The 27,917-nt window shown below is 41.0% G+C and overlaps 4 protein-coding genes across 8 annotated transcripts; 2 read left to right on the top strand and 2 right to left on the bottom strand.

Moving 5' to 3' along the window:
* The first annotated feature begins 22 nt into the window (after positions 1–22).
* On the top strand, positions 23–13,669 carry LOC132793245 (monocarboxylate transporter 10). The gene is made up of 3 exons (XM_060802998.1): positions 23–938; positions 10,293–12,205; positions 12,268–13,669. The coding sequence occupies exons 2-3, from the start codon at positions 10,300–10,302 to the stop codon at positions 12,420–12,422; spliced, it is 2,061 nt and encodes a 686-aa protein (XP_060658981.1). The 5' UTR covers positions 23–938; positions 10,293–10,299; the 3' UTR covers positions 12,423–13,669.
* Positions 13,670–13,729: 60 nt separating this feature from the next.
* Positions 13,730–18,888, bottom strand: LOC132793243 (dynamin-like 120 kDa protein, mitochondrial). 4 transcript variants are annotated; one of them, XM_060802993.1, is made up of 14 exons: positions 18,747–18,888; positions 18,336–18,645; positions 18,129–18,264; positions 17,658–17,774; positions 17,446–17,520; positions 16,797–17,386; positions 16,338–16,711; positions 16,118–16,282; positions 15,869–16,056; positions 14,780–15,252; positions 14,598–14,716; positions 14,457–14,541; positions 14,191–14,395; positions 13,730–14,133 (listed from the first exon to the last, which is right to left on the bottom strand). In XM_060802993.1, the coding sequence occupies exons 1-14, from the start codon at positions 18,773–18,775 to the stop codon at positions 14,069–14,071; spliced, it is 2,931 nt and encodes a 976-aa protein (XP_060658976.1). In that variant the 5' UTR covers positions 18,776–18,888; the 3' UTR covers positions 13,730–14,068. The 4 variants fall into 4 exon arrangements, with proteins under 4 accessions (XP_060658976.1, XP_060658977.1, XP_060658978.1 ...); XM_060802994.1 differs by having other exon boundaries at positions 15,878–16,056; XM_060802995.1 differs by lacking the exon at positions 17,658–17,774.
* Positions 18,889–19,071: 183 nt separating this feature from the next.
* Positions 19,072–23,098, bottom strand: LOC132793244 (SNF-related serine/threonine-protein kinase). The gene is made up of 9 exons (XM_060802997.1): positions 22,914–23,098; positions 22,272–22,588; positions 21,987–22,205; positions 21,716–21,891; positions 21,277–21,631; positions 21,087–21,206; positions 20,900–21,026; positions 20,196–20,837; positions 19,072–20,134 (listed from the first exon to the last, which is right to left on the bottom strand). The coding sequence occupies exons 2-9, from the start codon at positions 22,478–22,480 to the stop codon at positions 19,472–19,474; spliced, it is 2,511 nt and encodes an 836-aa protein (XP_060658980.1). The 5' UTR covers positions 22,481–22,588; positions 22,914–23,098; the 3' UTR covers positions 19,072–19,471.
* Positions 23,099–23,592: 494 nt separating this feature from the next.
* LOC132793242 (ubiquitin carboxyl-terminal hydrolase 20) lies at positions 23,593–27,699 on the top strand. 2 transcript variants are annotated; one of them, XR_009633100.1, is made up of 6 exons: positions 23,593–24,109; positions 24,187–24,529; positions 24,596–25,394; positions 25,453–26,849; positions 26,918–27,396; positions 27,455–27,699. XR_009633100.1 is itself a non-coding variant. In XM_060802992.1 (5 exons), exons 1-5 carry the CDS (start codon positions 24,023–24,025, stop codon positions 27,241–27,243), a joined length of 2,952 nt encoding a protein of 983 aa, XP_060658975.1. In that variant the 5' UTR covers positions 23,593–24,022; the 3' UTR covers positions 27,244–27,699. The 2 variants fall into 2 exon arrangements, 1 of the variants encoding a protein (XP_060658975.1); XM_060802992.1 differs by having other exon boundaries at positions 26,918–27,699.
* Positions 27,700–27,917: the final 218 nt, after the last annotated feature.

The raw sequence follows: 27,917 nt of genomic DNA, 5'->3' as shown, positions 1-27,917 counted from the left end.
GTTGCCGTTGTGCTGTTTATACTGCCAACACATTTCCATTTCCCTTTAGTTATCTTTACTGAGTCGCTCGGATCGGTCGCTCGGATCGCGATCACAAATAAAACGTTCGCACACACGACACGCATTAAGTCAAAGCGGCGCTGAGAGCTCGAAATACAAAATAACAGAATAAATAAATATACGTACGTACGTCGCCAACATATTCACTCCGCATTCGAGGGTACTATAAAAAGTATCGGGACGTCTTTTTGAAACGCGTGCCTTTTTTTGCGTACGGAGGCAGGTCGCCGAACATTTCGTATGCTCCACATATGTACATATGTATGTACTCGCTGCTGACACCTACACAGAGACATCGCTACAAGCATCTAACTAAATATACATAAATAAGTGTGTGTGTGTTTGTTTTTTTGGTATATGTGTACTGCAAGACATACATACACATACATATGTAGATATACATATAGAAGTCGCACGAACAGCTGCTAAACCGCTACAGATAATCAGATACAGATACATATACTAGAAGTATTTATAAGCGTGTTCGTTCTTCGTCAGTTCGGTTCAGTTTCTAAATTTGCGCTTTTTACAGTTAACTTTCGATTTTTACGTTTTCTGCGCGCTGCGTTCGCTTCCCCGTTCTCCGCTGCCTAATTCCCCAGTTCGTTAGTGCGTTATTTGTTGCTTTCGCTTTCTCACATAAGAAATTCTTCACACTGCCCACGACGTCCACGCCAACAACGTCCTACCGTCCATCGTTTATCGTTCTACCGTCCGTTTGGGGGCGCCAGAAATAGCCTAAGAAAACGCAGTGAGTGCTTAAATACCGCGATCCGTGGATCGGGAATTTTCAAATCAAAAAAGTAACACAGACGGAACGCGCCGCAACAAATTGAAAGCTGCAAACTGCCGCCAGACACAACAAACGCAACATAAAGGTAAGCGCAAGAGGGCCAACACACACACAGACTCACGCATACACATGCAGTGACACGTATACGTAGATGAATGACTGTAGAGCTCTGGCCTTATGCCGCTGTCACATGACCGCGCCCCTGTCTCTCTCACTCTCTCTCGCGGCGTCTTGACCCGGCCAAAAACGAGTTTTGTTTTTTTTGGCTAAAACACACACATACACATGGTAACGATAATCAACATCTGCCGCCAACTCCAATTGCGACTCCGCTTGCATCGGCCAAGAACTTAGTCACAACATTTTTGTTGTTTTTTTTTTTTATGTTCATTTTGTAAGGTTCTAACTTTCAAAGTCGAGACTCGCATCGCATGGCATCGCTTAAGAGTCGCGTCGCGTCAGTCTTAATATTTTTTATGCGGCTGTCTGGACGAGGGAAAAAAGAGCGATGCCGAATGCTTTAGCCTGACGTTGCCTGAAGACTCGTCATGCCAATACCAGGAATCAGGAAACCAGAAACACGTTAACACGTAAACGGCTTTCAAGCACCTTTTATGGGCGTGTGTACATTGTTGTTGTTGTTGTTGTTGCTTGCTACTTTTATTTGCTGATTTTTTTTTCGGTTTGTGTCGACGATATTTTTGCTGTTTTCCGTTTCCCCCCTCGCTGAACTTGAACAACAGCGGAAGAAAATCAGCTTAAGAATAGATCGATAATAAGTCTGCACTTAAAATAAACCTACATGATACGTGTATCTGTAACGGACAGTTATATAAATATTGGACTTCAAGTGAACCGAACACCTCACGCCCTATTTCGCTGGCAATTTACCTTTTACTCGATATCTTAATTGCAGCGACAATTATCATGCAAATTCACTCGAAAAAGGAAACTACCAAATTGTTTCGTAAATTAGTGTTCTGTTAGTTATTATACCTGGTATACCGTAGGTTAGAAGGGTATTATAAGCTTGTGGCTCCAGGAAAAGTATTGAACAGGCAGAAGAAGGCATCTATAAAGTATATATATTCTATATATCAGAGTCAATAGCGAAGATGATATAGCCATGTCTGTCTGTCCGTCCGCATGAACACCTAGATCTTAGAGACTATAAGAGAAATAGATAGGACTTGTTTTTCTAGAACGCAGATCAAGTTTGTTTCAAATTTATGGCACTCCCACTTTAGCCCCCGTCAATAGATAAAAATCTAATAATAATCGTAATTTTGAAGCTAGATATTTGCAATAATTACTATAGTATTTAAGATTCCTGAAAATTTGTTTGCAATCACAAAGAAATTGTTTTGTATGAGAAAAAATTGTTACTTACTTCCGGCCTAAATTGCTTTGACTGATACTCTGGTATATTTTGCACTCTGTGGTATATTTTGCACTCTTTTAATGGCTGACGCTCTGGTATATTTAGCACTCCATGGTATATACCCTTTGGTACATTTCAGTAATTTTGTAGTGTATAGTGTAATTTGGTATATTTTTCCTAAAATAATAATATCGCACAATAAAAGCAAAATATTTAGAATGGGTATCCGGTATATCACAGTCGAGCACACTCGACTGTAGATTTCTTACTTGTTGATTTTATAGCTGTTTTCTTTTTATGTTTTTTTTGGCAAAAATAAACCGAAATAGAAAACGCGACACACCCGTAGAAATATCTTCGATATCGGCTGTCGCAATTATGGTGACTCACTTGAATTGAAAACATATCAAAAGTGGTAACAGATTTTGACATTTGTTCAAGGCCTTTCTGCTTTTCCTTTGATCTTTGAGCGTCAGCTTTGCATAAGCCACACGCCCCCAACCGGTTGACTCGACGATAAACTGTTCATTCGATATCTTGCACACTTCATTTGCATACATGTAGCTGTGCAGTAAGCTCGACCAGCACATACCCTGTAGTTTCATTAACTTTTGTTTAACATTCTTTCTATGGTATCAAACTTAGATTGACAGCAATCATGAATCGTTTTAATTGCAACCAAAACTGTCACACTATCAAAAAGGAAATAAAAACAGGAATAATCTCGCGTCAATCGCAACCATAGTTAGATAAAAAGCTGTTTAGAATTTCCTGTCACTTTAAGAGTCGTTCAGACATCGCCACAATCTGGATATTGTGACGCGATGAAGCATTAGAAATGCAAGAGTTGCCTTAGATGACGTTGGAGCTGGGCGACTGTAACTCAGACTGAAGCTGAAGCTGAATCAGATGCCAATGACCCAATTGGCAAGGCCTAATTACATTTTAAGTATAGTAAATGCTGTAGCATGTTGGTAAATATTTGGCTTGATTAGCTTGGGTTTCATTAATTAAAAGCAAATTATGAGAATAGAAATTCGCAAAAAAAACAACTTAAACCAGGCTAAACAGCAAGTGGAATATATGTATGAGTAAATCGTATATACTCGAATTGAATTTATTTATATGCAGCAAACATGTTTTGTACATTTACAAAGCCACAAACTCAGACAGACCGTCAGTCCGACAGTTAGTCAGTCATTTAGTGAGTCAGTCATTGCCAAATAACTGGGATTTCTTTTTCTCAGCTGACTTTAAAATTCTTGTGGTTTTTTTTTTGTTTTATTAATATTCTTATTATTTTATTTTTTTGTCGGTTTTGCCTGGGTGCATTTGCGTGTTGTGGCTTTTTTATTTCTTTGAAATTGAGCACGAAAAATCTTTCCATAGCACATGAGAAGCACAAAGCCATAGCCGTTAATCAGTTAGTAAATATTTACATATTTGCAGTTGATTAAAGCAAATCACACACACACATACACACTCGGCTTGATTCAACTCTGCGTTTTTGTGGTGATAAGTTCGATGTCAATTTATTCGAATGCAATTGCAACTTGTTTGTGCGCTCAGATTTCTTATCAGATTCGAAATGAAATTCGAAAGCATTTTGGCGCCAATGTCAACGCTTGGGGGTCAACAATGTACACGATTCGTATTTGTATCTGAGCTGAGCTTATTTACTATAGCTATAGACTGTTGCTGTTGCTATATTTGTAGATTTTTATAGTTTTCAACTAGCGCCTGACTTAGGAGGCACGTGCAGATAACCCAATACATAATCAATTTACATATTTACGCACTCACATGCTTTGCTTTGCTTTGCCGTCATAAATCAGCGACTTGCTCTCAAGATGCATCATCAAAATAATTGTGCGACTTTGCCGAGTAATTTCCATAATTTCAACATGTTAATTGATTTCGTATCGCATGCTCCACTTCCGACAAAGACAAATATGAGTTTTGCTCTCTGTTCTTTTGCTTTGGTTTTTCTTGGATTCGAGTTCGGGTCTGGGTTCGAGATCGGGTTCGGGTTCGGGCTTGGGTTCGAGCTACAGCTTTTGCCTATTTGGGGCCGGGGCGACCATTGATCGCTCCACTAATTGTTCATTAACACTGGCTGTTGACGGGCCTTTGTTCATGCCGATAGTGTCGACAACAACAAGAACAGTGACAATAGGAACAGTAATAAGACTAAGAACAACAATAGCTGATAAAGTGCGTCCCGCATTCACTATATATGTATATACATATATGTACATATAGAGCATATAAACAATCTACATATAAAATATTCTATATAAACTATGTTGCACACTGACAAAAACAACGAAAGAGATACTGCAGAAGTTTCAAAGATCAGAACTTACAAGGAACCAAACAAAGATATAATTACGCTCCAAAGATCAACCGGAATTTTTCTTTGCTTTTTATTTTACATTCTCTGTGATTTTTATTATTATCTCATGTCATTATTTTCCTATCTCATTAATCATTCTAACAAGAGCTTTATAAAAAAGAAATTGTTCATATACAATTTCTCTTTATTTATTGAACATGTACTTATAATGTAAATTGTTTATTATTTCTTTGTATTGTCTTCTTTTGAAATGAATGAAAATGTATTGCGTTGTAGTCTTCTAATCAATCATTCTTTAAACAAGTCAAAGAATTACTCAAGTATTATTATATATACATATAACTAGGTCAGTAATGAAACAAAGAATTGATTGAACTCTTTCAAAACTGATGGCTTAATTAATTGAACGTGATTGTCAGCTAAAAGATAATGTAAACCAAATTAATCAGTTGTAGAATTTGGATTTTTTCCCCCTTTCGGTGATCGTTCGACCAGTTGAGATCAAAAACCGATAAAAGGCGAATAAAGAATGAAAGCGTAAAAGAGCTAAGCAACTATTTATGAGTTTTATGCTCGATTCCAATCTTCCAATCTTCCAATCTTGATAGCCTTCCTACTTCTGTTGCGCATGCGCAACTCATGGAACTAACTCCGACTCAGTATCGTGACTCTGTGCAGCTTTGGGGCCTGGGTGAAAGGCCGTTCAATGAACTTGAGAGCAAACCGAAGCAACAAAAAAAATATAGCAACAACAACAATGACACACACACACTTAAGAGACAGTTGTTTAAAGTGTTTCGAAAATTTGGGCCAACATGGAGAGCGGGCGGGGGTTTTGGCTATTGGCTTTTTGTAGCTTTCAAGTGGCGCAAACAAAGTACTCACACACTCTTGCTGTGTGTTCGGTGGCAAGCAAACAACAACAACTACCAAAAAAAAAACAACAATAAGCTGCCATATTTGGTGGCAGCCAACAGGTTGGAGTCAAGTCCCCATGCTTAGCCCACATTTAGGCTAATTAATATTTTGAGCATAAAATCGTTTAATGATTGCGGCACATGTAGCAACAAATTGTGGCGCTGACAGTCGCACACACACACACATACACATAGAAGCACTTAACACAGACACACACGTGTTTCGAGTTTGTTTGTGAAGTGGCGAAGAGGGCAAAAGGAAGCGACGAGACAGCCGGACGCACACATTTGTATGCTACAAATGAGATGCACACAGAGACACTTACAGATGCAGATACTGTTACACAGGCACAGACACAGCGAAAGATACATTCAAGTATGTATGCTAAAAGGAAAAACCAGAAACAGGAAAAACAACTTGAGAATGTCGCCTGTCAATGTTCAAGTCTGTCTTTCTGTCGTCTGTCGTCCGTCTCTCCGTCTGCTCTATGACCATATGTGTTTACCTATCACATTTATTGGTTCAATCGAGGGGCATCAATTTAAGAGCCGTCAACAGCCGCCAATTGGCGCTGACAACTGTTCGGTAGCTAATCAAAGGTGCGGGGGAGACGATGATGATGATGATGATGGATGGGCGCTGCTGTTTGCACACAGCGGGATTAGCTTACAACCAGGCTAAGGATAACATCACAATGCCTCATAATACCGACACTTCGCCTTCCCAGCGAGAAGTACGATGCATGACATAAACTAGAATAGGGACAAAGCAAAGTCAATAAAGAAAAAATCGAGCATGTACATGTATATATTTTTTTTTTGGTAAATAGAAGCGACGAACAGATGCCCTGTAACTCATATGTTTGTTATGCAAATGCTTTGAAATTTTCAGAATTTGTAGTCAAAGTATTTTCCTATTTAGGTAAAGGGCATAGCTCTCATTCCACTTCTTAGTATTATTCATTCTGGATGAAGAGTCAAGCTGTGTGTTTTCTTGTATTCCTGCACAAGACAACTACTAATCTTTAAACTGTTTTGTTATGCATATTTTTTTATTTTAGAAAATTTAAGAATTACAAGATATGTTATGTATGATAATAGCTGAAATTTTTAAGGTTTAAGATATAACTGTAGAAGTGCCGTAAAACATTTTCTGGGATTCAATACTTATGAATTATCGTAATTTCAAGAACATTTGAAATAAGACACAAGTTCTTATTAATAAGAGGAAAAGAAATAAATACTTTTAAGATAAAAAATCTTATTATAAAAGTAAACAAATTTTACAATTGTAATTTACTGTAGTTTTTTATAACTTATTTATTAATTTACGAAGTGTAGTATTACACAAAAATTATTAAGATTTTCCAAAAAGTACTTAACAATTCAATACATCGATTTTTAATGGCGCATTTGAATTATGTAATCCAAAAAATATTACGCAAATGTTATGAAAACTGACGAAAATGTAGATAAACTATTTATCTATTTATATTGCCTATTTTAAGGCTAACATCTGGCATTCGTAAGATCACATCGAATAAATCAAGTCATACGAATATTAATCAAATAGAGTGAAAATTATCGAAGATTTAGATAAACTATTTCTATTTTAAAGCTAAAAATTCGTATTCATCAAATTATATCGCCATTCATAATGCGTAAGATGAAGCAAAAAGTAGTGGCTCAATATCGAGGGGTTTATAAATAAGAATGTTGAATTAATTTTATTGCACTGCCTGTGAAATTATCTTGATCTGATTACAGGGTATATAGTATGCTTAAGTTCGGCAATGGAAGTGGCTAAGTGGCTAAGGAGTGGGAATGTGTGTATGTGAATGGAAGCGCCAACTGTCTGAAACTTGGCACTGGGTGCGGCGTCCCGCAACTTGCAACTCACAAGTTGTACTTTGAGCAAAAACAAAATGGTTCGATTTCGTTCAACAAGTTGACAACGGTCTATTAATAGTACGGGGATAGCTGCAAAAGTCAGTTAAGAGTACGAACCGAAGCAGAAGCAGAAGCAGTTAAATGGCTTCTTCTACTTCTGCTTCCAGCACTTGAGTTTACTCAATGTATTCAATGTATTCGCTGTGCTTCGATGTGCTGAGCCATTTCCTAGTGGCTTTGGCCTAGCCATTTGGGACATGGCTCGTAAACGCAATCGTATCGTATGAAATACGAGACCACTTTCGAGAGTCTACCATAATTATAGACGAGAGCAATAATACTTGTATAATAATATTGGACGTTGTTGCATAATAAACCCAAAAGTGTAAAGGGTTTTTGTTGCGTCGCGACGGCAATCTTCAAGCCATTTACTAGACCAAAATACCATATTTATGGCATAGAATAAAACAACGTCCAGCAGAATGCCAATAATCAAGGAAATCGAGTTATCAAGACATCCATATACGGAAAGCAGTCACATGCCAAGTGGGTTGCTAAGTGTTAACGGGAGTTTGTTATTATCTGGTACATGGAGCAGCCCTCCGATAGAACTAAATAAATCCATGGCAAGTTCTCTTATCTATCCGCACACGCTCAGCAAATCTCCACAAATTAATTGATTTATGCCACTGTCCCTCAAAACTCAATTTCTCAATACTCGATTCTCGGTTTATTGGCTGCCATACCTTATTTTTGGCAGATAATAAACTATTTACAATGTACTAATCAGCAACTAATCGTCAGGCCTTTAAAGTTTTACAATCCCCGTTGCCAGGCAGAGGAAACAATAAAACTCAAACTGTACTTCAACGCAAAATCGTCACATTTTGTCAGCAAGTATATCAGACGTATCAGACGTATGAAAATCCCCGTTCCCGATTATTATTTTCTCGTTTAATCTGTTTTATCAAGTGCTTGTTAATTTGCATATAAAGCAAATCTCTTTGGATCATAAATCTTGTCGCGGGTCGTGGATCGACTGAATTTTGTTATCATCGCATACGTGAGATACTTTACCATATATGAGTACTATATAAGCTAGATACTCATAGATTACGAGGATTTGTAAGTGACATGATTTCGGTGCTTCATTATAGGCAATAATTCAACTTAATTAGGTCTAGTTAAGAAAAACAGTAGTTGTTTAATGTTTACTTAAAACAGATTTGCTTAATGTTGCTAAGAGATGCATTTTATGATGATATATAAACAATAAACTTGTTTCCTAGACTTTACATAGCTTATGGATGACCTTAAGCGCTCATAAAATGTAAAAATTGTATCCCAGCTAGCTTAGGGCAACTCACAGGAACTCAAATGTATGTAAAAGGCAGAAGGAGACATCTCCGACGCCATAAAGAAGTATTTCAGAAGTATCAAAAATCTGCAACTGGATCTTAATTGATTTGATTGACAATCTGGTAAATTTGAAGGCAATAGTATATCGATATACCAAATATAGACTACGATGTATATAAAAGTCATTCAAGTAAGGCTTTTGTATTGGGAAAAACGCCTAATTACTGCTGGTATTAGTTGCTTTGGCTAACAATCTGGTATATTTTTCACTCTATGGTATATTTTGAGTGTGGTACTATATAAATATATACCAAATATAGCATTTGTTATAATTTGTAGTATTTTTGTGGTATATTCATTTGGTATACTTTAAGAATAATACCGTCCTGCTTTGCTTAAACTAAGAATGGTTAGCGGGTATCTAAAAGTCAAACACACTCAACAAGCTTTCTTACTTGCTGTCTTAGTTTATATTAGATTAGTTACATAACAATTACTATAAATTTAAAGTGAAAATTCGCACTGCAATCTCTAAGGTAAATATCATAAATAAACCAAGATTCCTGTAATATAAGATAACCATAATTATGTCAGTTTTCCAGACACTTTGTAAGTCGAGTGAAAAATTTTCAGTACCTTTTCGTTTATGGCTAATGCGGTTAGCCAAAGTTTTTATGCATGCAGGTTGCTTCAACGGATCCAGATGCGATTAGATAAGGCCAAGAAATAGAGGCTCAAGGCCAAAAGTTTGTTAGCCGCAATGAAGAAGCGGGTACAAACAAAACGACAAAGAAATACAAAAAAATCTCGCGAGCATATAATATCTGTGAGAGTGTGCGTGTGTGTGTATGTGAGTGTGAGTGTGCCTGGCATACAGAATATTTTTGCCATGGGAAATGTAAGAAATTGATGGACAACTTGGTCACGGAATTTGCTAAAAAAAAAAAAAGCACAAAATGTTGTTTGTTCATTATTTTTGAGAAAAAATACATTAATTTGTTGCTACTTTTTTGCGATTCTGCTAAGCAGCTTTTGACGTAGGCTGCAGTTGTTATTGTTCTTATTATTGCTATTCTATGCTTGGCATTGGCATTGCCATTGCCATTGCCATTGGAATTGCGGCGGGGGAGAGCGTTGACGTTTGACACCCACCCCAGAGCGACACATTGTACAAATACGAGTGAACAAGCCGATTGACGTCGTTGAGATAAACAAAAGTTAAGCACAGTTAAATACTTGAGTATAGATAAAGATACAGATACACAGATACACCGATACAGATACAGATACAAATGCAGCATAGACTCACACGTGACAATTATAAATATAGGATCGCACACATAGTATAGTAAATATTATTAGTCGTAGCGTATTGAAAGCGAAAGTTTCGCTACGTTCGAGGGGGCGTATGCGCAATTTGCGTGAGTCGACTGAAGGCCACAGAATGCCAGCGAGAGCGACAAGTTCCAGCTGATAAATATTTGCATATTATGATTATTATTCACAACTCTGCTATCTCTCTGCTCTCTCTTGCAGTGCCGCCATGCCGACACAACAAACCAAGTCCCAAGATGAGCTGGCGTCAGCAAATGCGCTAGTCTCCAAGCATCCCGACAACAACAAGCTGGACAAGTTCAAGGAAGAGGATGAGGAGGAGGAGGAGGAAATCGACACTGCTGCAGTTGTGGTGCCACCAGACAGCGGCTGGGCTTGGGTTGTCATGGTTGCCTCGTTCCTCTGCTGCACCGTGATCGATGGCATCGTTTTCTGCTCGGCCAGCATACAGGAGCACCTCATGAAAGAGTTCGGTGTGAGCAAATTCTATGTCACGTTCGTCTCGTCACTGCTCAGCGGTTGCTACCTGATGGCTGGACCCTTTGTCAGTGCATTGGCCAATCGTTTCGGTTTCCGTCCCGTCACAATTACCGGTGCCATCTTCTCGGCCATCTGCTTCGGTCTCTCGTACTATGCCACGAGCGTGGAATATCTGTTCGTCATCTATGGTGTATTGGGGGGTATTGGCTTCTGCATGGTCTACATCCCCGCTGTCGTCATCATTGGATTCTACTTTGAGAAGTGGCGTGCTTTGGCCACCGGTGTCGCTCTTTGCGGCTCGGGAGTTGGCGTCTTTGTCTTTGCCCCGCTCACCAATTTTCTGCTGAAGGAGACGAACTGGCGCATGACCTTGGCCATTCAGGGTCTGATGGTGCTGTCGTGTGCCATCTTTGGCCTCGCCTTCCGTCCCATACAGCCGATTACGCTCGGTGTCACCGAGGATGGCACCGTGGTCGATGAGGAGAAGACCAAGCTGAATGGCCATGGCAATACCGTAGCGCCAACGCCACAATTGCATCAGGCTGCGTTCACCAAGCCGCTGCCCGAGGGTCGCTTCGCCTACTCGATGCCCAACTCGGCACACAACACCTACATGGGCGCCTCGCAGCGTCATCATTATCCCACGGCTGCGGAGATCTTCAAGGGCATGAATCTGGAGCGCCGCCCGTCGGGACAGGCAAGCAAGGGCACCGAACTAAAGCAGTTGCGCAAATCGCAGCCCACCACACCGAATGGCGATCCACAGCAGTTGACCTTCAATTTGCACAAGGAGCTGACCACCGTGGGCGAGAACGAGGAGGAAGCGGAGAACGATAACCTGTTGGAGACCGAGGCCAAGCCTGTGACGATTCAGGCTCGTCGTCACACAGTCTCCGGCCGACGACCTCAGGATCTGGCGAAGCGTCCCCATGGCACAGGCCATGATGCCGCTCACCATCATGGACAATCGCAGTCGTCCCGTCCTATGTACAGAGATGATATCTTCTTTACCGGTTCGCTGACACGCATACCCCAATATCAGTCACAGACCTCGCTGGCCTATCACATGTCCGTCACCCGGCTGCCCACCAAGCAGGATATGCTGGAGGATCGGCAAAAGGGTTGCCGCATTTGCCCCGAAGCAGTGCGTCGCACACTTTCGACCATGTTGGACACCACGCTGCTGAAGTCACCGTCATTCATGTGCCTCGCTGTCAGCGGCTTCTTGACCATGATGGGCTTCTTTGTGCCCTTCTCCTTCCTGCCGGATCGTGCCATAGAAAATGGCATGTCCGCATCTTCGGCCGTCTCGCTTATCTCGGGCATTGGCGCAATCAATACGATTGCTAGGATCGTTTGTGGCTCGTTGAGTTCGTTCCCCAGCGTCAAGCCGCTGTGGCTTAATAATGTGGCACTGACCGCCGGTGGCTTGGCTACCATCTTCAGTGGAGTCGTCGTGAATGCCACCACGCAGTGGGCATTCGCATTCTTCTTTGGCGTTTGCATTGCCTGCTTCTCGGCGCTGCGATCACTGATTGCTGTCGAGCTGATTGGCCTGGAGAAGTTGACCAATGCCTTTGGATTCCTGATGTTGTTCCAGGGTTTGGCTGCCACTATCGGCAGTCCCATTGCCGGTAAGTGTTACGATCGCTTAACGCAAATTGGGATTAGTTGATGAATTTATGAAATTTTACAGGTGCTCTTTATGACATGACCAAAAGCTACAATATGGCCTTCTATTTCGCTGGTGGTTTGATCCTGTTGTCGGGTTTCCTATGCTATCCCCTGACCTGGATATCCAACTGGGAGCAGCGACGCAATGCCAAGAACGAACCGCTGCCCACAGCCTAATCAAGAGAGTTATCAAACAAACGCAAAAACAACAATACAAAAAAACTACAGCAGACCAGAAAGAAACGAAATTCGACAAATGGAAAGTTGCCTCGTCGTAATTGTCTTCTGATATCGCCACTTTAGCAGCAAAAACATTGATGTGCTCCATTAAGTGGTTAGTTTAACACTAATTGCCAATAACTCGATGTCGATGTTGTTGAAGATTGAACAGAATAGAACAGAACAGAACAGAAAAACTGAAACTGAAACCGAACTACACCAGAAACCGAAACATATAGATACAGAAGCAGTAGCAGAGTCCCAATCTTCTGTCAATGCTTTGCTGCGGAGCAGCGTTTGAAGCATGTACTTGATATGTCTATTTGTCTAGATCTAGATTAAGTAGTCTTAGTCTTTAAGTGTAATGTTTGTGCCTTTTGCTTTATCGAGTGCCTCGCCTCATCCTACACACACACACACACCTATCTACAACCCACACAGTACATGCATAGATCAAGCTTAAGTATTGATTGATTTTAAAAAGGTTTCATCAATCGGAAAGTGCTCACCTAATAATGTTGTTGTGTGTTGATCGAGAGCAGAGGTGGAAAATTAAAATCAGCAGCTGAGCACATGGCTGGGCCACAATTCGACTGCCAAGTTTTAAGAAGAGAGAGGAGGAGAAGCGAAGTGAGACGAGACGAGATGAGAAGTGGACGTTGCATTTGTTTAATTGATAAGTTCGACTAACTAAACTGTTAGCATCTGCTCCAGACTTGTTACATAGTTTGTACATATGTAAGCTTTAGTTCCTAAGCAAAATCAAACACACCACACACACACACACTCACATACACATTGTTGATGTTGTTGTTTGCTGCAGTAAACTCTAAGGTTATTGCACCGTATTCAATCCAAACCCAACTTGAATCCCCATTGTCGACGCGTCGTTAGCTGATTATGGACAACAAACAAAGCGTTGGCGTATCTGGCACAATTGGAACTGTACACACACACAAACACATATACATACACTCCGTACACACAACACACACTGTACACACATGCTACACACACATACAAATAGCTACATACTCAAGCGCTTGTTGCGCTTATGTTTATCAAATACAAAATGTAATAACATATTTAAAAAAGAGAAAAATTTAAAACAATATAACTGACTATACGAGTATATTTGTTTTTAGCATATTTTAAAGTTATACATTTTACAATAAACGACATTTAAGTAATTTACAAACTACACAAACTATGCGTTCTTTTTTATACTCACCACAAAATCATTTTTTTTTTTTTAAAGCGCAACGTCAAGTTATTGGATGGATAAATGTTCAATTTTGGAAGTTTTAATTCTCGAAGTGCAATTAAGAAGCTTTTGGAAAGTCCACTGGAAACTTTAAAAATGAAGCTGTAAGAATTGTCCTGTCTCTGAGAGCTCTTTACGTGGAAATGACTTAACTAATATACAAACTAACAATCTTTTATTACTCTTTGCTGCACAAAGTAAGCGTAATAACTAAGTAAATAGTAAGGAAAATCGTTATGAACAATGCGTGACTGTGATTATATAAACGGTTTTGAGCTTAAATTAACACATTAAATAGATAACGCTGTTGTGTCTTTGGTCATGGCACACCCTTTTTACTCTATTTCTCCTGATTCAATGAATTAATGAACTCCTCCAGCTTCTCCTGAATCTGTCGTACTTTAACTGCAAAACAAAACGTTTTATTTCATGGAAATAAATCACTTTTTGAGGTCGACTCACTAAGTTCCTCGGCCAGCTGCACACGTTTGCCTGTCAGCAGATGTGCCTTCTTCTCCTCGTCGTCACTGAACTCGTCGAGTACGGCCTTGATTTCCTTATCCAGGCGTCGCGCTTCCCGATTGATAACCTGCTGCCTCAACGCATTGCCTGTCACCTTGATGACCTGTTGTATGCGCCAAAATAGTACCACATCGCTGCAGGAGATCTGTTGATCACGGAAAGAAATGTTACCCAAGGAAATTTAAAACGTTTCACTGCAAACTTACCTCACACTCGGCGCCTTGTTGTGTGTACAGGTAATAAGCCTTACGGCAATCCTTGGCCCGATGTAATGCCTGTTGCAGGAAGTGTCTAAAAGCAAAAACATAATCAATAACAATAGAACTATGTCACTGAACACTACTTACTTTCTGTAGACTGGGAACCACGTTTGACGTATGTAATCCGTGTCCACATCCACATTATCACGCTGCAGATTCTTGCGCACTGTCGTCAGCTCATCATAACTTAATGTAGGCAAATGTTTCTGGATACAAAAATAGAAATTAAATTTATGGTCTACAGGATTACATTTTTCTTTAGAACACACCACATCGTTTTTGAGAATTTTGTCAAGTTCTCCCTTGACACTGCGTCGCTTTTGCTGATCCTGTGTCAACGACTTCCAGTAAGCGAAACGTGTCCATGGTCCCGGACCAAACATTTGCGCCAACGTCTCATCGGTCTGCACAAGTTTAGTGGTCACAGAGTTCTCTAGGAATTTCACCGCCTGATCCCACTCAGCCTTGTCGTGCACAAAGCGATCCTCCAAGGTGTTAAGTTGTATCACTCGCAGCATATCAATGGCTTTGTCCTCCCAGCTATGTCGGCGAATAGCCTCATCGACAACAGCCGCTTTCAGTTGATCAAACACACCGTCGTGGTCGTGACCCTTCTTTGCCCGTTCCATCAGAGATATGAATTCCTGTTGCAATGCCTCCCATCCAGCCTCAACTGACTTTGCTGGCAACGCCTGTTCTGCCCACTGTCGCAGCTTAATATCCACCATTGTATTGAACGAATCTAAAAAACCATCAGAATTGGCAATAATTAATTTCAACTACTAATTAACTAAGACATCATATAGCACAGAAATAGATGCGATGAAATGATCAACAACACAGACATCAATGTATGTTAAGTAAATTTTGATCAATCCATTTTGGAAATATAGCTTGGATGTTGACTAATTAAAAACAGTTGCCTTTTTAGTGTTCATTGATCAAATTAACGCAGCTTAAATGAAGATTTCGGGTTAAACGTGTTTCTCATGTCACGTAAATCTTCAAATCACACTTTCCGGCAAGTACGCGCCTTATTCGCATTCGCATATGACTGTGACAAAAATATAAAACTTGCTGAATCACATTTTTGCTTTTATGGCCCGCAAATCGATGTTAATTAAATTTAAATTGGGGAGTACACAAATTAAAATTATACGCATGATTCAATGGGAAGAGAAGCGCGCGAACCGAAACTGGTTTAGAAGTTTGTGATTCCCAATTGGAACGACTTGAATTTGTTTTTGCTGCTAACACACAAACACGATACGTTCATGGTGATGGACTTGATGCGTTCCTGCCCCAGCATGGGGTGGGCGTGGCTTACAAACTTAATACTTATAACTACAGAATATTACTTTGAGAACCTGACTGTGCAGCGGGTAAGTAAACATTTTCGAACACGTAATTCGATAGTTTCTCCCACAGCTTGAGGGTGAGGGCATCGTCCCATTTTTTCGCTGAGATCTGTGAGAGTGTTACCACTTCGTCCAATATTTCGCCCTTGGCCTTGTCGAACAGCTCATCACGTCCAGACTCACGCAGCCTGGAAATGGACATCCATATACTTAGAATTTATATCTCTCGTTATTCGTTTTGTTGCATACCTGGGGAAATTGTTTTTCCATTCGGTTTCCAGATTAAATCTGGTTGCCTTAAATGCATCCGCCTGTTGCTCAATGGTTTCACGCACCATTTTCCAGAAGCGATCCGACACAGCCAAGCTCAGATTGCGACTAGTCACTTGATGCGGCATAATCACTCCACGACGACTAGAATTCATCAATTCAATGAGCTGAGGTCAAGTTAAATTTGTTTACAACTTACTGAAACAGTTTGGAATTCTTGAAAAAGTCCTCCTCATACTGCCGAATAGCGTCTATGCTGTCGTCCTTGCGTCCACGTCCCGTCACAACGGCATAGTAGCCCAATGCCTTCATGGGAAACAGTTTGCCCGACAGAATCTTTCTTATTCTGTCGGGATCCGCCAACTCTTCGGCCAGATCGACTTTGGTAAGCACAAATATGGTACGACGACCGAGAGGATCACATTGCATGACCAAGTCCGTCACATTACTACGCTCCGCATCAACAGAGCCATCCTGTATGCAGAGTATAATAGCGTTTGGATTGCTCATGTAGTGCTTGGTCATTTGATGAATCGAATCCTTAGTATCGGAAGCCATATCCACAGTCATGGTCTAAACAAACAAAAAGAAAACACAGACAAATGTATAAAACAAACATATGTATAAAGGTTTATAAATCATAAAATGATCATCTTACCGAAATGATGCCTGGTAAGTCGACCAGCACCATACGCTGCAAGCCGGGTCCCTTAACTGTCATGGCAATAACCTCATTGCTGACTGTTTTGCCACCACGCACAGAGGCACGCATACGGAACTCTACCTCGCGACGCAGATCGGCCAGATCCGACTCTTTGGTGAGGTCATATTCGCGGTCCGAGTCACGGAATTGAGCCACATGATAGGGGCCCTCGGCCAGTGTAACCTTAACTGGTGCACGCGTCATCATTTCGCCGCTGCCACGTGGAAATATGCGTGCTTTTGCAATCGATTCCAATACGGATGTCTTGCCGCTGCTCTGATCGCCGACAACAACCACACGAGGCAAGTGATCAGCCATGGTGTAGCCCGTATCATAGCCAGATAGCTCATCCAGTACTTCTGAATACATGTCGATGAGCGATTTCTTGATTCTCTTGGCCGTCGTCTTTTTATTCGTTTTCAATATCAGGTATTGCTGGCGCAGTTCGCGATTTTCCTTTTCCATTTTCTCTAGTTCCTTTTGGTATTTGATTTGTACGTTCATGATTTCCGTTTGCAGCGTTTCTACCTGACTCTGTAGCTTATCTGAACATGGTAAGGAGTATTAGCATTACTTGCAGATACAAAGACTATTCAAAACTCACCATATTTCTTTCGGCTTTCGTCTACGGAGATGCCTAGCGCAGCCACCGTTGTCTTGGCCTTAATATCTTCCTTGGCTGCAAATACATCAAATAAGAATATTCAGTTTTAGTTGAAAACAGAAAAGTTTGGTAAACGAAAGGCGAACATAAATTCTCTCACTTTAAATGCTTTATGTTCAGCATATTGAATTGGAAAATTGTGTGTAACCTACTTTCGACAATTTGAGTTCCTTGATAATCGGCCGCTTCAATTGCATCGTCCAGACGATTATCGAACCAAGAGCGCCATTCCGACAATTTATCTTCGCCCAGTTGCTTAAGCTTCGGATCTACAAGCAAACCCCAATAACATCAATATCATTTCGCAAGCAAAACTAAGCGTTAGGCGGTGCCGCCAACCACGTGTATAATAATGTATACAAAGTTTTTAAAATCAATCAACTGGGCTCACAAGCAGGCCAAGTTACAAATTATATCAGTAATTTAAATAAAAATCAGCAATTGTGATTAGAACAAAAAAGTATGCTAATTAAAGTGCTTAGTTAGCAAATTGCAAGAACACCCTGTAAACACCCTGTTAATAAACTAACAAATTTAAGGCAATTTAAAGTGAGAGAGAGAGAGAGGGAGACAAGGCGATATAGGACCCGGATCGTAATCCCGCTGGATGAGGCAAGACTCACCGATGTCAATGGCATTCTTCACTACGCTGCCTACTTCAATGAGATTCCTTGAGAATTGACTCCATCTCTCTCCCTGCGGCAGTGCATCCTCGAGCCACTTCAGATCGGGCAGGCCTTCCTTCCAATCCTCATATTTCTGCACGTGCATATAAAATGCAATTTTCACATTATATAACAACAGCAAACTTGGGGGCGCGGCTTACTCACTTTGCTCAATGAAACGCCACCACCGATGGCTCCACCCAGCACAAGGTAACGCAACTTGAGAGCTCCCTTAAGAACGCGTACTACCAACATGCCATAGCCGCGAGAATTAGGCGGAATTGTCCAGCCTCTCGCTTGATTACCGCCCAGCAGAAACTCCTCGTGGCCGCGATTGTTGCCATTACTGTGCTGCTCCCAGTGACCTCCAGCTCCACCAGTGCGACGCGGATTGCTTGTGATGTTGCATAGCGTGGAATGATTGCAGCACACAACCTTCGTCGCGGAGTAAACAACAGCTTTTCTCGCAGTTCGGCTAGAAGTGCAAATTCGACAATGGGAGAAACAGGCGATGACGAAATCGGCAATGAAAAATTCCAACCGGCGTGATATTGTTGGCGCGTATGTTTTTCTTACCGGTATGTGTTCTGATAGATGCGCAACATTATTGCAATTTAAGACTACAGTTTCCACACAGTTTGCTCTGCCTATTATTATTTTTAATATTATTTTCAATTTTTTCCCGACAAAAATTTCATAATAGAGATGCGCACTTATCACGTACCTGTTACTTAACTCAAGTATCGAACTGTTACCGTTACAGTTGCTATCGAGCAGCAGTTGCTCTACCCATCTCTATTCCATTGGAACCAGCTTCGATTAATATCGAAATCGATTAAAAGTCTTGCCGTATCGATATCATAAGCAAGCGCAAAATTAAAGTCAATTTAAAAATGTTATGGCTTTTCATCAAATACTGTTTGGGTTTATATTTTATTGATTTTACTTGACTTGGATTGTATATGGTACTTAGACATATCGCCATAGAATACAAACATTTATTGGGGAATGCACGAAATCTATTGTGCGAATGGTGTTTCGAGATTAGGCAACGTTCTTTTCCTCATCATTAAATGAGTTTATCATTATTATTATAGTCAAAAATGTGCCTTTTTTATTGCTAATTAAAGATTGCATAATAAATTAAATTACGCTACAACTAATATTAAATGTTTGCATAAGTATTTTTATAACTTGTTTCTTATTCTTGTTATACAAATACATACATGCATATTTACTACATATTTTCTACGATTTAAGATTTAGAATGCACTTTGCAGCTGTTTAACGGTAACTATGTATTAAGAAAAGTTCACTACGGGAAAATATTTTCCTAGCCTTCGAATTTTCTTCATAGTGACAAAGCATTTAGAGCCGGTAACATGTATTGCTTTGGTAAGGCTTTTATCTTCCAAAATCAAATCGATCTCTTCGATTGACTTTAGATTATAAATATCTTTTGGTGTTTCGTTGGATTTCTTTTTGTTGTTATTGTTGTTGTTGGAGTTTATGTTGTTGCTACTATTGTTATAGTTCTTACTATAATTGGTGTCATTAAAATATTGCTTTTGCTGAAGAGTTGCTTTGGCTGCAATCAATGTGTTCATAGTTTGGTCCGTGGTAACGGAATCAGGAATAAATTCCGACTCCTCGTCATATTCTTCTTTAGTTTCGGCAACGGAGAACGTGTTTAAATTGAACAATGAATTTCTTTGCTCGATATGTTGTTGCATTGATGCAGTCGAAGCACCTCCAGCCACATCATTTAAATAGTTACGATGGCGCAACTCGTATTCTTGAGCCTCTGTGATGCGATCTAGGGATTGGCTTTCGCGCATACGTCTTCGTCGTGATGTATTTTCCAGCTGCTGTTTTTCGCCATGCGAATGCTTGTCAACATGATCCTTGTGCTGTTTCCTACTCTTTTGTGTGTGCGATTTGCGTGTTTCCTCCGATTTATTTGGCTAAAGCAAATGTAGATAATTGTAAGCGTGGTTTGTATATAACTATTACTTCGCGTATTACCTCTTTACTTCCTTGTTCTTCCTTTTTTCCGCTTACACCCGAATTACTATTTGAAATGAAAGTGGCGCCACTGCTATTCGAGCCTGGTGGAGGATACAATTGATCTTGCGAATCGCTAGAGTCATCGTGTGAGTCACGGCGATGCATACGAAATCTAATCGGTGTGTCTCCAACGAACTTATTGATTTTCTTCTTGTTACGTGTCTTTGTATCATCATCGGACGCCTCGGAGCTGCTGCACGATGGCGTGCGTATCTTATTTAGTTTAGTACGGCGATGCGTCAGGACTGGATTCTTGCTGCTGCTGGGTAATGGTTTCAGCTTGCCGATTTCGAGTTCCTTGAGGCCGCTTATTGTGTCTTCGTCTACCCTGGCACACTTCTCCATTTGCTTGAGCTTCTGAGCAAGCGTCGTATCCTTAGACACAACAATCTTTGTGTGTACATTACTTGGCACTTCGGCGGCTGGAGCTGGTGCCGAGGCACAGGAGCGATCCAGCGCTGAACGATTGAGGCGACCATCGGAAATTGATTCACGACGAGATGTGTCTACTTTTAATTCATTTCCTACGCCACAGCTCTCATTAGCCGACTCCTCTTCTTCCTCCTCACGCACAATACTACATTTACGCGTACGCTTGTCCTTTAAAATAAAATAATTTATTAATAATGAACAATTGCATAATATGAACATATTCTACTCACTGGCTTGGCATTGTCATTGCCAAACTGGGTTGCTGGTGTTACATTGATACTAATAGGCACAACTACTTTGGGATTTTCTGTAGGACTTGGTTTATCGGCTGCGGGTTTCCGAGTTAGGTCTCCCATTCTAAAAGAAATCAATTAATAAATACTAATGTTTGAATAATTGAATGATGTTGTTATTTACTTTAAGCCAGCCTCGCTAAGTTTTAGTTTTTGCGCCTCCTCGCGTCGCCTCCGCAAGCGTAGTTCGGCTAACAAAAAATATGTGGCTGTTATATGATTGTACTTATTTTTATCCAGAGCTCTGCAATGAATTTAAACATTGGTTAATACTTCTTCCATGGAAATGCTTGTCAAATACGTGGTTTACTTACTGCAATATCTCTTCCTTGGACGCAATGTTTCCGTTTATCATTTTCTGTATAATAAAGGCATGATCCTCTTCACTTAACTGCTGCCGACTCACCAGAGGCAGTGAGTGCTCCACCGAATCCGGTTCATCTGTTTGCTTTAGCCATGCAGAAGATGCAATCTCCTCGACTGTGGCGCGATTCTTGGGATCACGCACCAGCATGGTGGCAATTAAGCTGCGACATTCCTGTGTCACATGCGATGGTACCGTATACTTGCAATCCATAATCATGGTAAGCGTCTCCGAGTCATTGGCCTTCTCAAAAGGCGCCTGGCCGCAGACCAACATATACAGTATAACGCCCAGCGACCAAATATCTAACAGATAATGTCAATAATGAAAATAGAGCTTATCATGTGATGTGCACACACACACATACTCGAAGAGAAACAAAAACTTACCTACGGCGGGCGCATCGTACGAATCACCTAATAAAATTTCTGGTGCTGAATATGCGAGACTGCCGCAAAATGTCTCCAGTTTTTGGCCAGGCAAGAATTTGTTGCTGAACCCAAAGTCCGTTAGCTTGACGAGTCCGAGTTTCTCAAAGAACACGACATTCTCCGGCTTCAAGTCTCTGATTACGTTCAACACGAATGGATTACGTAAAGTGTCGTATTTATTGTCTGTGCCAGATTATGTATAATTATTGTGTTTTAGCTTTAAGCTTACCTATGCACTACGTGCAGCTGATGACAGTACGTGATCGCACGAAGTATTTGCCGGAAATATTTGCGGGCCAGCTCCTCGCTTAGGCCGGCATCGTGCTTCATTATATAATCGTAGAGATCACCGCCATCGCCCAGTTCCAGCACCAGATACAATTTAGTTTGCGTGTCAATGACCTCATAGAGTCTAACCACATTTGGATGCTGCACCAGCTTCATGCAACTACATCAATTGATTTCATTTTATTCTGATTCTATATTTTGTGTATATGTTATATTTAAGACATACCGAACTTCTTGAAACAAATGCGCTTTAGAGACCTCATCAAGCTTGGTTTTGTCCACAACTTTCACTGCCACTTTGGCACCCGTAAATACATGCCGGGCCAGCTTCACGACCGCAAAGTGACCCGAGCCCAGCGTCTCCTCCAGATCATATAACCCAGCAATCTTGCCATCGCACAGCCCGCCGCCAACCGGTTGCGTTTCCAAGGTCATGATCCTGCTTATCTTTTCCAACTTATTGACCTCGCGTTTGCTGACTGCGTGTGTAATGTATGTGCAGTATTTTGTGTGTGTGCAATTTGTCGAGTTTCACTGAAACCACTAGAAATACATTTTACATGAGCGTGAATTGCATGGAGTACAGTAATCCTTCAAAACCGCTAGTATGGTTGATAGTATTCAGACTATTACAAATATTATATTGCTCACAGTGAGCATCGGCTTCGTTCCATAGTTACACCGATTGAATTGCAATCATGCTTTATTCACTTCTCGATTTAAGACTACTTCCAATCAGTGCAATGGAAGGTTTTCACTTTTGGGTCCTATGCAAGCAACACCAAGCAGGAGTAAAAGAGCACTCAAAAAAAAACAGGGCTGTTACACAAGGGGGGAAGCATTAGCAATAGGGCAGGGCTGTTGTTACCGTTTTCCAGCAGCCGACGCACGCAAAACTATAATATGGGCTCCATTGCACGATTTGTAAGATGGAACTTTGCGTTTAAGTTGCCAAATTAATACCCTTTCTCACACTTTGCTGTTTATCTCACAAGAAAAGTACTTATTTTAAACCTTTTGTGTATACTAGTTGTATCGAATCGTTCGGTACAGCGTGACCGCGATTAGGATTTTAAATGTACTAATTTATGTTGAAAAATATACTAAATATACAAGTGGTACAAATATTAGCTTGGGTACACTTTATTAGATATGGTGCAATGTGCAAATCAAGTATACAAAGGGGGCCTTTTTTGATTTGTGTATTGAATTCTATATTTTTTACAACTTTTTATTCTATTCAAACCTAATAGATAAATTTTATATATAGCCGCTCGACATATTCTAATTTGAACTAAATTTTGAAATTTAAATTAAAAACAAGAAATAGATTTTATCGTTTCGGATTAATTTCCCACATACAATCGATGTTCGAGTACTTTAATCGAATGCGTTAATCGATTTTGAATATTGTTGTCAATTCGAAAGAGCATCTCAAAATTGCGCACACATTCTACAGTATGTAAAGTCACGCTAGAGATGTCATAACGTCGATATGAATGGTCCCGATAATATTAGTGTGACTTTTGGATCCCATTAATTATTTAAGCATAATGTCCAGTGCTTAATGTCATTTGTGCTATTAAGAACACCTCAAAATTAATTGATTCATTTAAATATGTGCATGTCATTGCTTATTTATTTTAACCTTCCCTATTGTTACATATCAGCTCGTGACCAAGTAACCGTATGCAGTTATCGCCCATCTCTATAATCAAGAGAACTGTCTGAAGGCATAAAAACAATTTTTTAGTTTTTAAAGGCCTCGGTTGTTTTGTTTGTCCTAAATAAATTCGTGGAGGGAGTCATCGGCCAGTCTCCCATGCCCTGGAAGCTACGTTCTTCCAGTAACGTAGCTGGTCAATGAAGAATTCATTTACCTTCGCGTTGTGTCCACAGAGCACCAACCAAAAAACGAATATTATCTAAATTCTCAATTAAATGCAATAAATAAATCATTCAAAGGCGAAGCAAATAATGAGTTTAAGTTTTAATAGTTCACAAAAATGTTTGCATATTGATAGCAAGCACTGCAGCTGCACTGAATTGGACTTGGATCAAACGGTATGAAAGCGTCTCTTACATGACTTTCGTTTTTATTACCTTTGCACTATTATCACATTACTACTTCATTACCCTAGACCAGCAGCAGCAACATGGAACGACGCAGCATGAACTACCATGACAAAGAGAAGCTATTCAGTTATTCGTTGAATTCACTTGCCAAGCGTGACGACAGCCTCGAAGATGATGCCACAGGTTCTGGAACAGGCCTCGTGGGTCTGCAAAATATTGCGAATACGTGTTATATGAATTCGGCACTGCAGGCTCTCAGCAACCTGTCGCCTGTGACACATTATTTTATCAACTGCAGTGAGATTGTCGAGCACATTGCGAGCACACCACGCTCCAAGGTAGCTGGATTAGCCAAAAGTTATCAGCGTCTGATGCAAGAAATATGGATGCAAGCCGACGAGTCAAGAGGTATAATACATCGTAGAATTCTCGCTATGAATCATAAGCTTATTCATATTGTACTTTTATTTGTAGATAATATTGCGCCGCGAGGCATTTTGTATGGCATTCGTTCGGTTCATCCAATGTTTCGAGGCTACCAGCAGCATGACACACAAGAGTTCCTGCGCTGCTTTATGGACCAGCTGCATGAGGAGCTAACAGAGCAAATAAACGCACCAGTTCAACAGCAACAACAACAACCGCAGCAGCAAACGCCACCTCAGCCAGTGCAGCAACAAGCGAGTGAAACTGACGATGATGAGAACTGTGACGATGAGCAGCAGCCAAAAGCATGCAATACACCCACAGCATCGGAGAGCGAATATGATACGTGCGAAAGCAGCATTTCGGAACGCTCCTCTGAAGTGCTAATGCGAACCGATTACTTTGCGGCACCTCAGCGTCTCAGCAGCAGCAGCAATCCCGTATCGGATGCGTCGGGTGGACAACAACAGCAGAGTCCGAAGACCTCTCAAGAGTCCAAGCAAGTGGAGGCGGCACGCTCAATTATCAGCGATGTGTTCGATGGCAAACTGTTGTCGTCAGTGCAGTGTTTAACGTGTGATCGCATCTCGACAAGAGAGGAAACATTCCAGGATCTATCGCTGCCCATACCCAATCGAGACTTTCTTAATGTGCTGCATCAGACACACAGTCTGAGCGTGCAAAGTCTAAACGCCGCCGACTTGGCAACGGCGCGCAGCAACGAGGGTTGGATATCGTGGATGTGGAACATGGTGCGATCTTGGTTATTTGGACCTTCTGTAACGCTCTACGACTGCATGGCCAGCTTCTTTAGTGCCGACGAGTTGAAAGGCGACAATATGTATAGGTAAGAAATGCTACTAAATTATATTTGAATTGTAATAAATTATTCATTCCGATTACAGCTGCGAACGTTGCAATAAGTTGCGCACGGGCATCAAATACTCGCGCGTACTCAACTTACCGGAGGTGTTGTGCATTCACCTAAAGCGTTTCCGACACGATCTGTCCTACAGCTCAAAGATATCGTCATATGTGTATTTCCCACTCGAAGGGTTCGACATGCGGCCGTACTTAGACAAAAACTGCAAATCGCAAGTGCCCACCTACAATCTGTGCTCGGTTATTTGTCATCATGGCACCGTTGGAGGCGGACATTATACGTGCTATGCGCGTAATTCTCTCAATGGACGCTGGTATGAGTTTGATGATCAATTCGTGACGGAAGTTTCGCCCGAAGTGGTCCAGAACTGTCAGGCCTATGTGCTATTCTACCAAAAACACAATCCACAAATGCAAATGCTGCGCGAAGAAGCCATCAATTTGTCAACAGCAAATCCATTATACGAAGGCGATATACAATTCTATGTGACACGCGAGTGGCTATCACGGCTGGCCACATTTTCGGAGCCGGGGCCAATCAATAACCAGGAAATGCTTTGTCCACACGGCGGCATTCTACATTCCAAAGCAGCGCTAATTAGTCAAATTGCTGTGCCCATTCCCCAGCCGTTATGGGATTTCCTGTACAACCGATTCGGTGGTGGCCCCGCCGTCAATATAATGTTTGAGTGTGAGATTTGTAAGCGTGCCGCAGATGCGCTATCTCGCCGACAGCTCTACGAGCTGGCCGTCTTTACCAAATACAATGGACTGCAGAATGAGTTGGACACAACGGGCATCTATGCAATTGCTATGCCTTGGCTTCGTGCGTGGCAGCAATTCTCGCGCGGCATAACCCACAAGGAGCCGGGACCCATTAACAACGAAGGCATTGCCGACACCAATTCGCATAATGGCTCAGCCATCAGTTGCGTGCGCGCTGGCTCGGATTACGCTCAGCTCAATTCGCTTCTTTGGCGATTTTTGCATGGCATTTATGGCGGAGGTCCGGAAATAATGCTGAGAAGCGCACTGTCCGATGATGAGGCTGATGAGATTGAAATTATCGATCAAGACGATGAAGAGGATGAAGATGAAGACTTGGGTGCCATCTACATGAACAATCAATCCGATACCGAAAGCAATCCGGGACGACTTAACAACACTGATAGTCCAATTGCATCGTCAACCTTGACGCCAGAACCGCTGCCGTCAGTTGAGGACGAGACGCCAACGATAAAATCCGAACCTGCCACATCAGATACCATGTCCAATGGCAGCAACAGCAATAGCACTGCCTCGAAACGGGGCAAGTCGGGTGGCAAGGCCATCAAAGTGGCGGCGTTGCGCATGAATATGCGTAAACGAGGCAGAAATCGCAATGCGATGAAAGTGCACGCGGAGATGTTTGGTGCCAAAGGTAAATGACTAACTCTAGCCCATTCAACTTGACAGATTTTTCATTTATACTTTAAATTACATTTGCAGGCCAATACAATCCACAAACAGACGCCACAGCTGAGTCCAAAGCAGATGCGGACCAAACTAATGAAGTTCGTGATAAAGATCACAGATCAGCTGCAGCAACCACAACAGCAACAACAGCAGCAACAGCGACGCCAGCAACTGGAGGAACCGCATTTCAAACAGAGTACACCATACCATTCCAAAGCGATAATTTCCAAGTCAATGGGCCAAGTGACAAGAAGCGTGAGCGAAGAAAGTTACGCAATAATAACAAGGAGAACGTTAAGCTGCAGAAATTTGTGACGCTACGCGAGGCAAATGGAGCCAATGACGAGACTGATATATGATCGATAGCCAGTTCGAGTTCGAAATGGAAAGCATTTTCGGAGAGTCAATCGCCGCCGAAATTTAGGCCAAAATCAAAATTTAGGCGTAAAAAATAATCGTTGTTTTTATTTAGTTAAATACCTCAGCATTTAATGGGGTGGAGGCTACATAAAGTATGTAAAAATTGTATTTATAAATTGCAACATATGGATGGCTAACCCAATATTGTAGAGAACAGTAATAGTGCTAGTTGTTAAGGAACCCAGTACCCAGTACATGGATGAATGAATGAAACTTATACAATAAGATGAAGTGAGTGAGCGGCTCTATGTGTGTGTGCTCTATGCATTCGTTTTATACACTCAAGTCACAATAAACGAAATTGTACATAAAGTTGAAGCCAATGTTTAATGGTGCAAACACTAAATAAATGAGAATATCTTGAGTAACAAATACACCGAGAAATGGTTAAGAAATTCGAATGTGTTTTATTAAAAAAAAATAAATATTTCAATGGTCATTTAATGAATGTAGGTCCTGGGGAATTTGTTACATTGAATTACCAAAATAAGCAAGTTGTATTTACAAAAAAAATTGTATTATTGTTCTTTATTTTTAATTCTGTGAATTGTTTTACAAATAAAAATACAGATGGTATGTTTTTTGGTAAATTTATTTAGTTTGAGCTTTGGAA

The sequence above is a fragment of the Drosophila nasuta genome, chromosome 3, assembly GCF_023558535.2.
Source record: "Drosophila nasuta strain 15112-1781.00 chromosome 3, ASM2355853v1, whole genome shotgun sequence".
In the NCBI taxonomy this organism is placed as follows: domain Eukaryota; kingdom Metazoa; phylum Arthropoda; class Insecta; order Diptera; family Drosophilidae; genus Drosophila; species Drosophila nasuta.
This window is presented reverse-complemented; position numbering and strand designations above follow the sequence as displayed.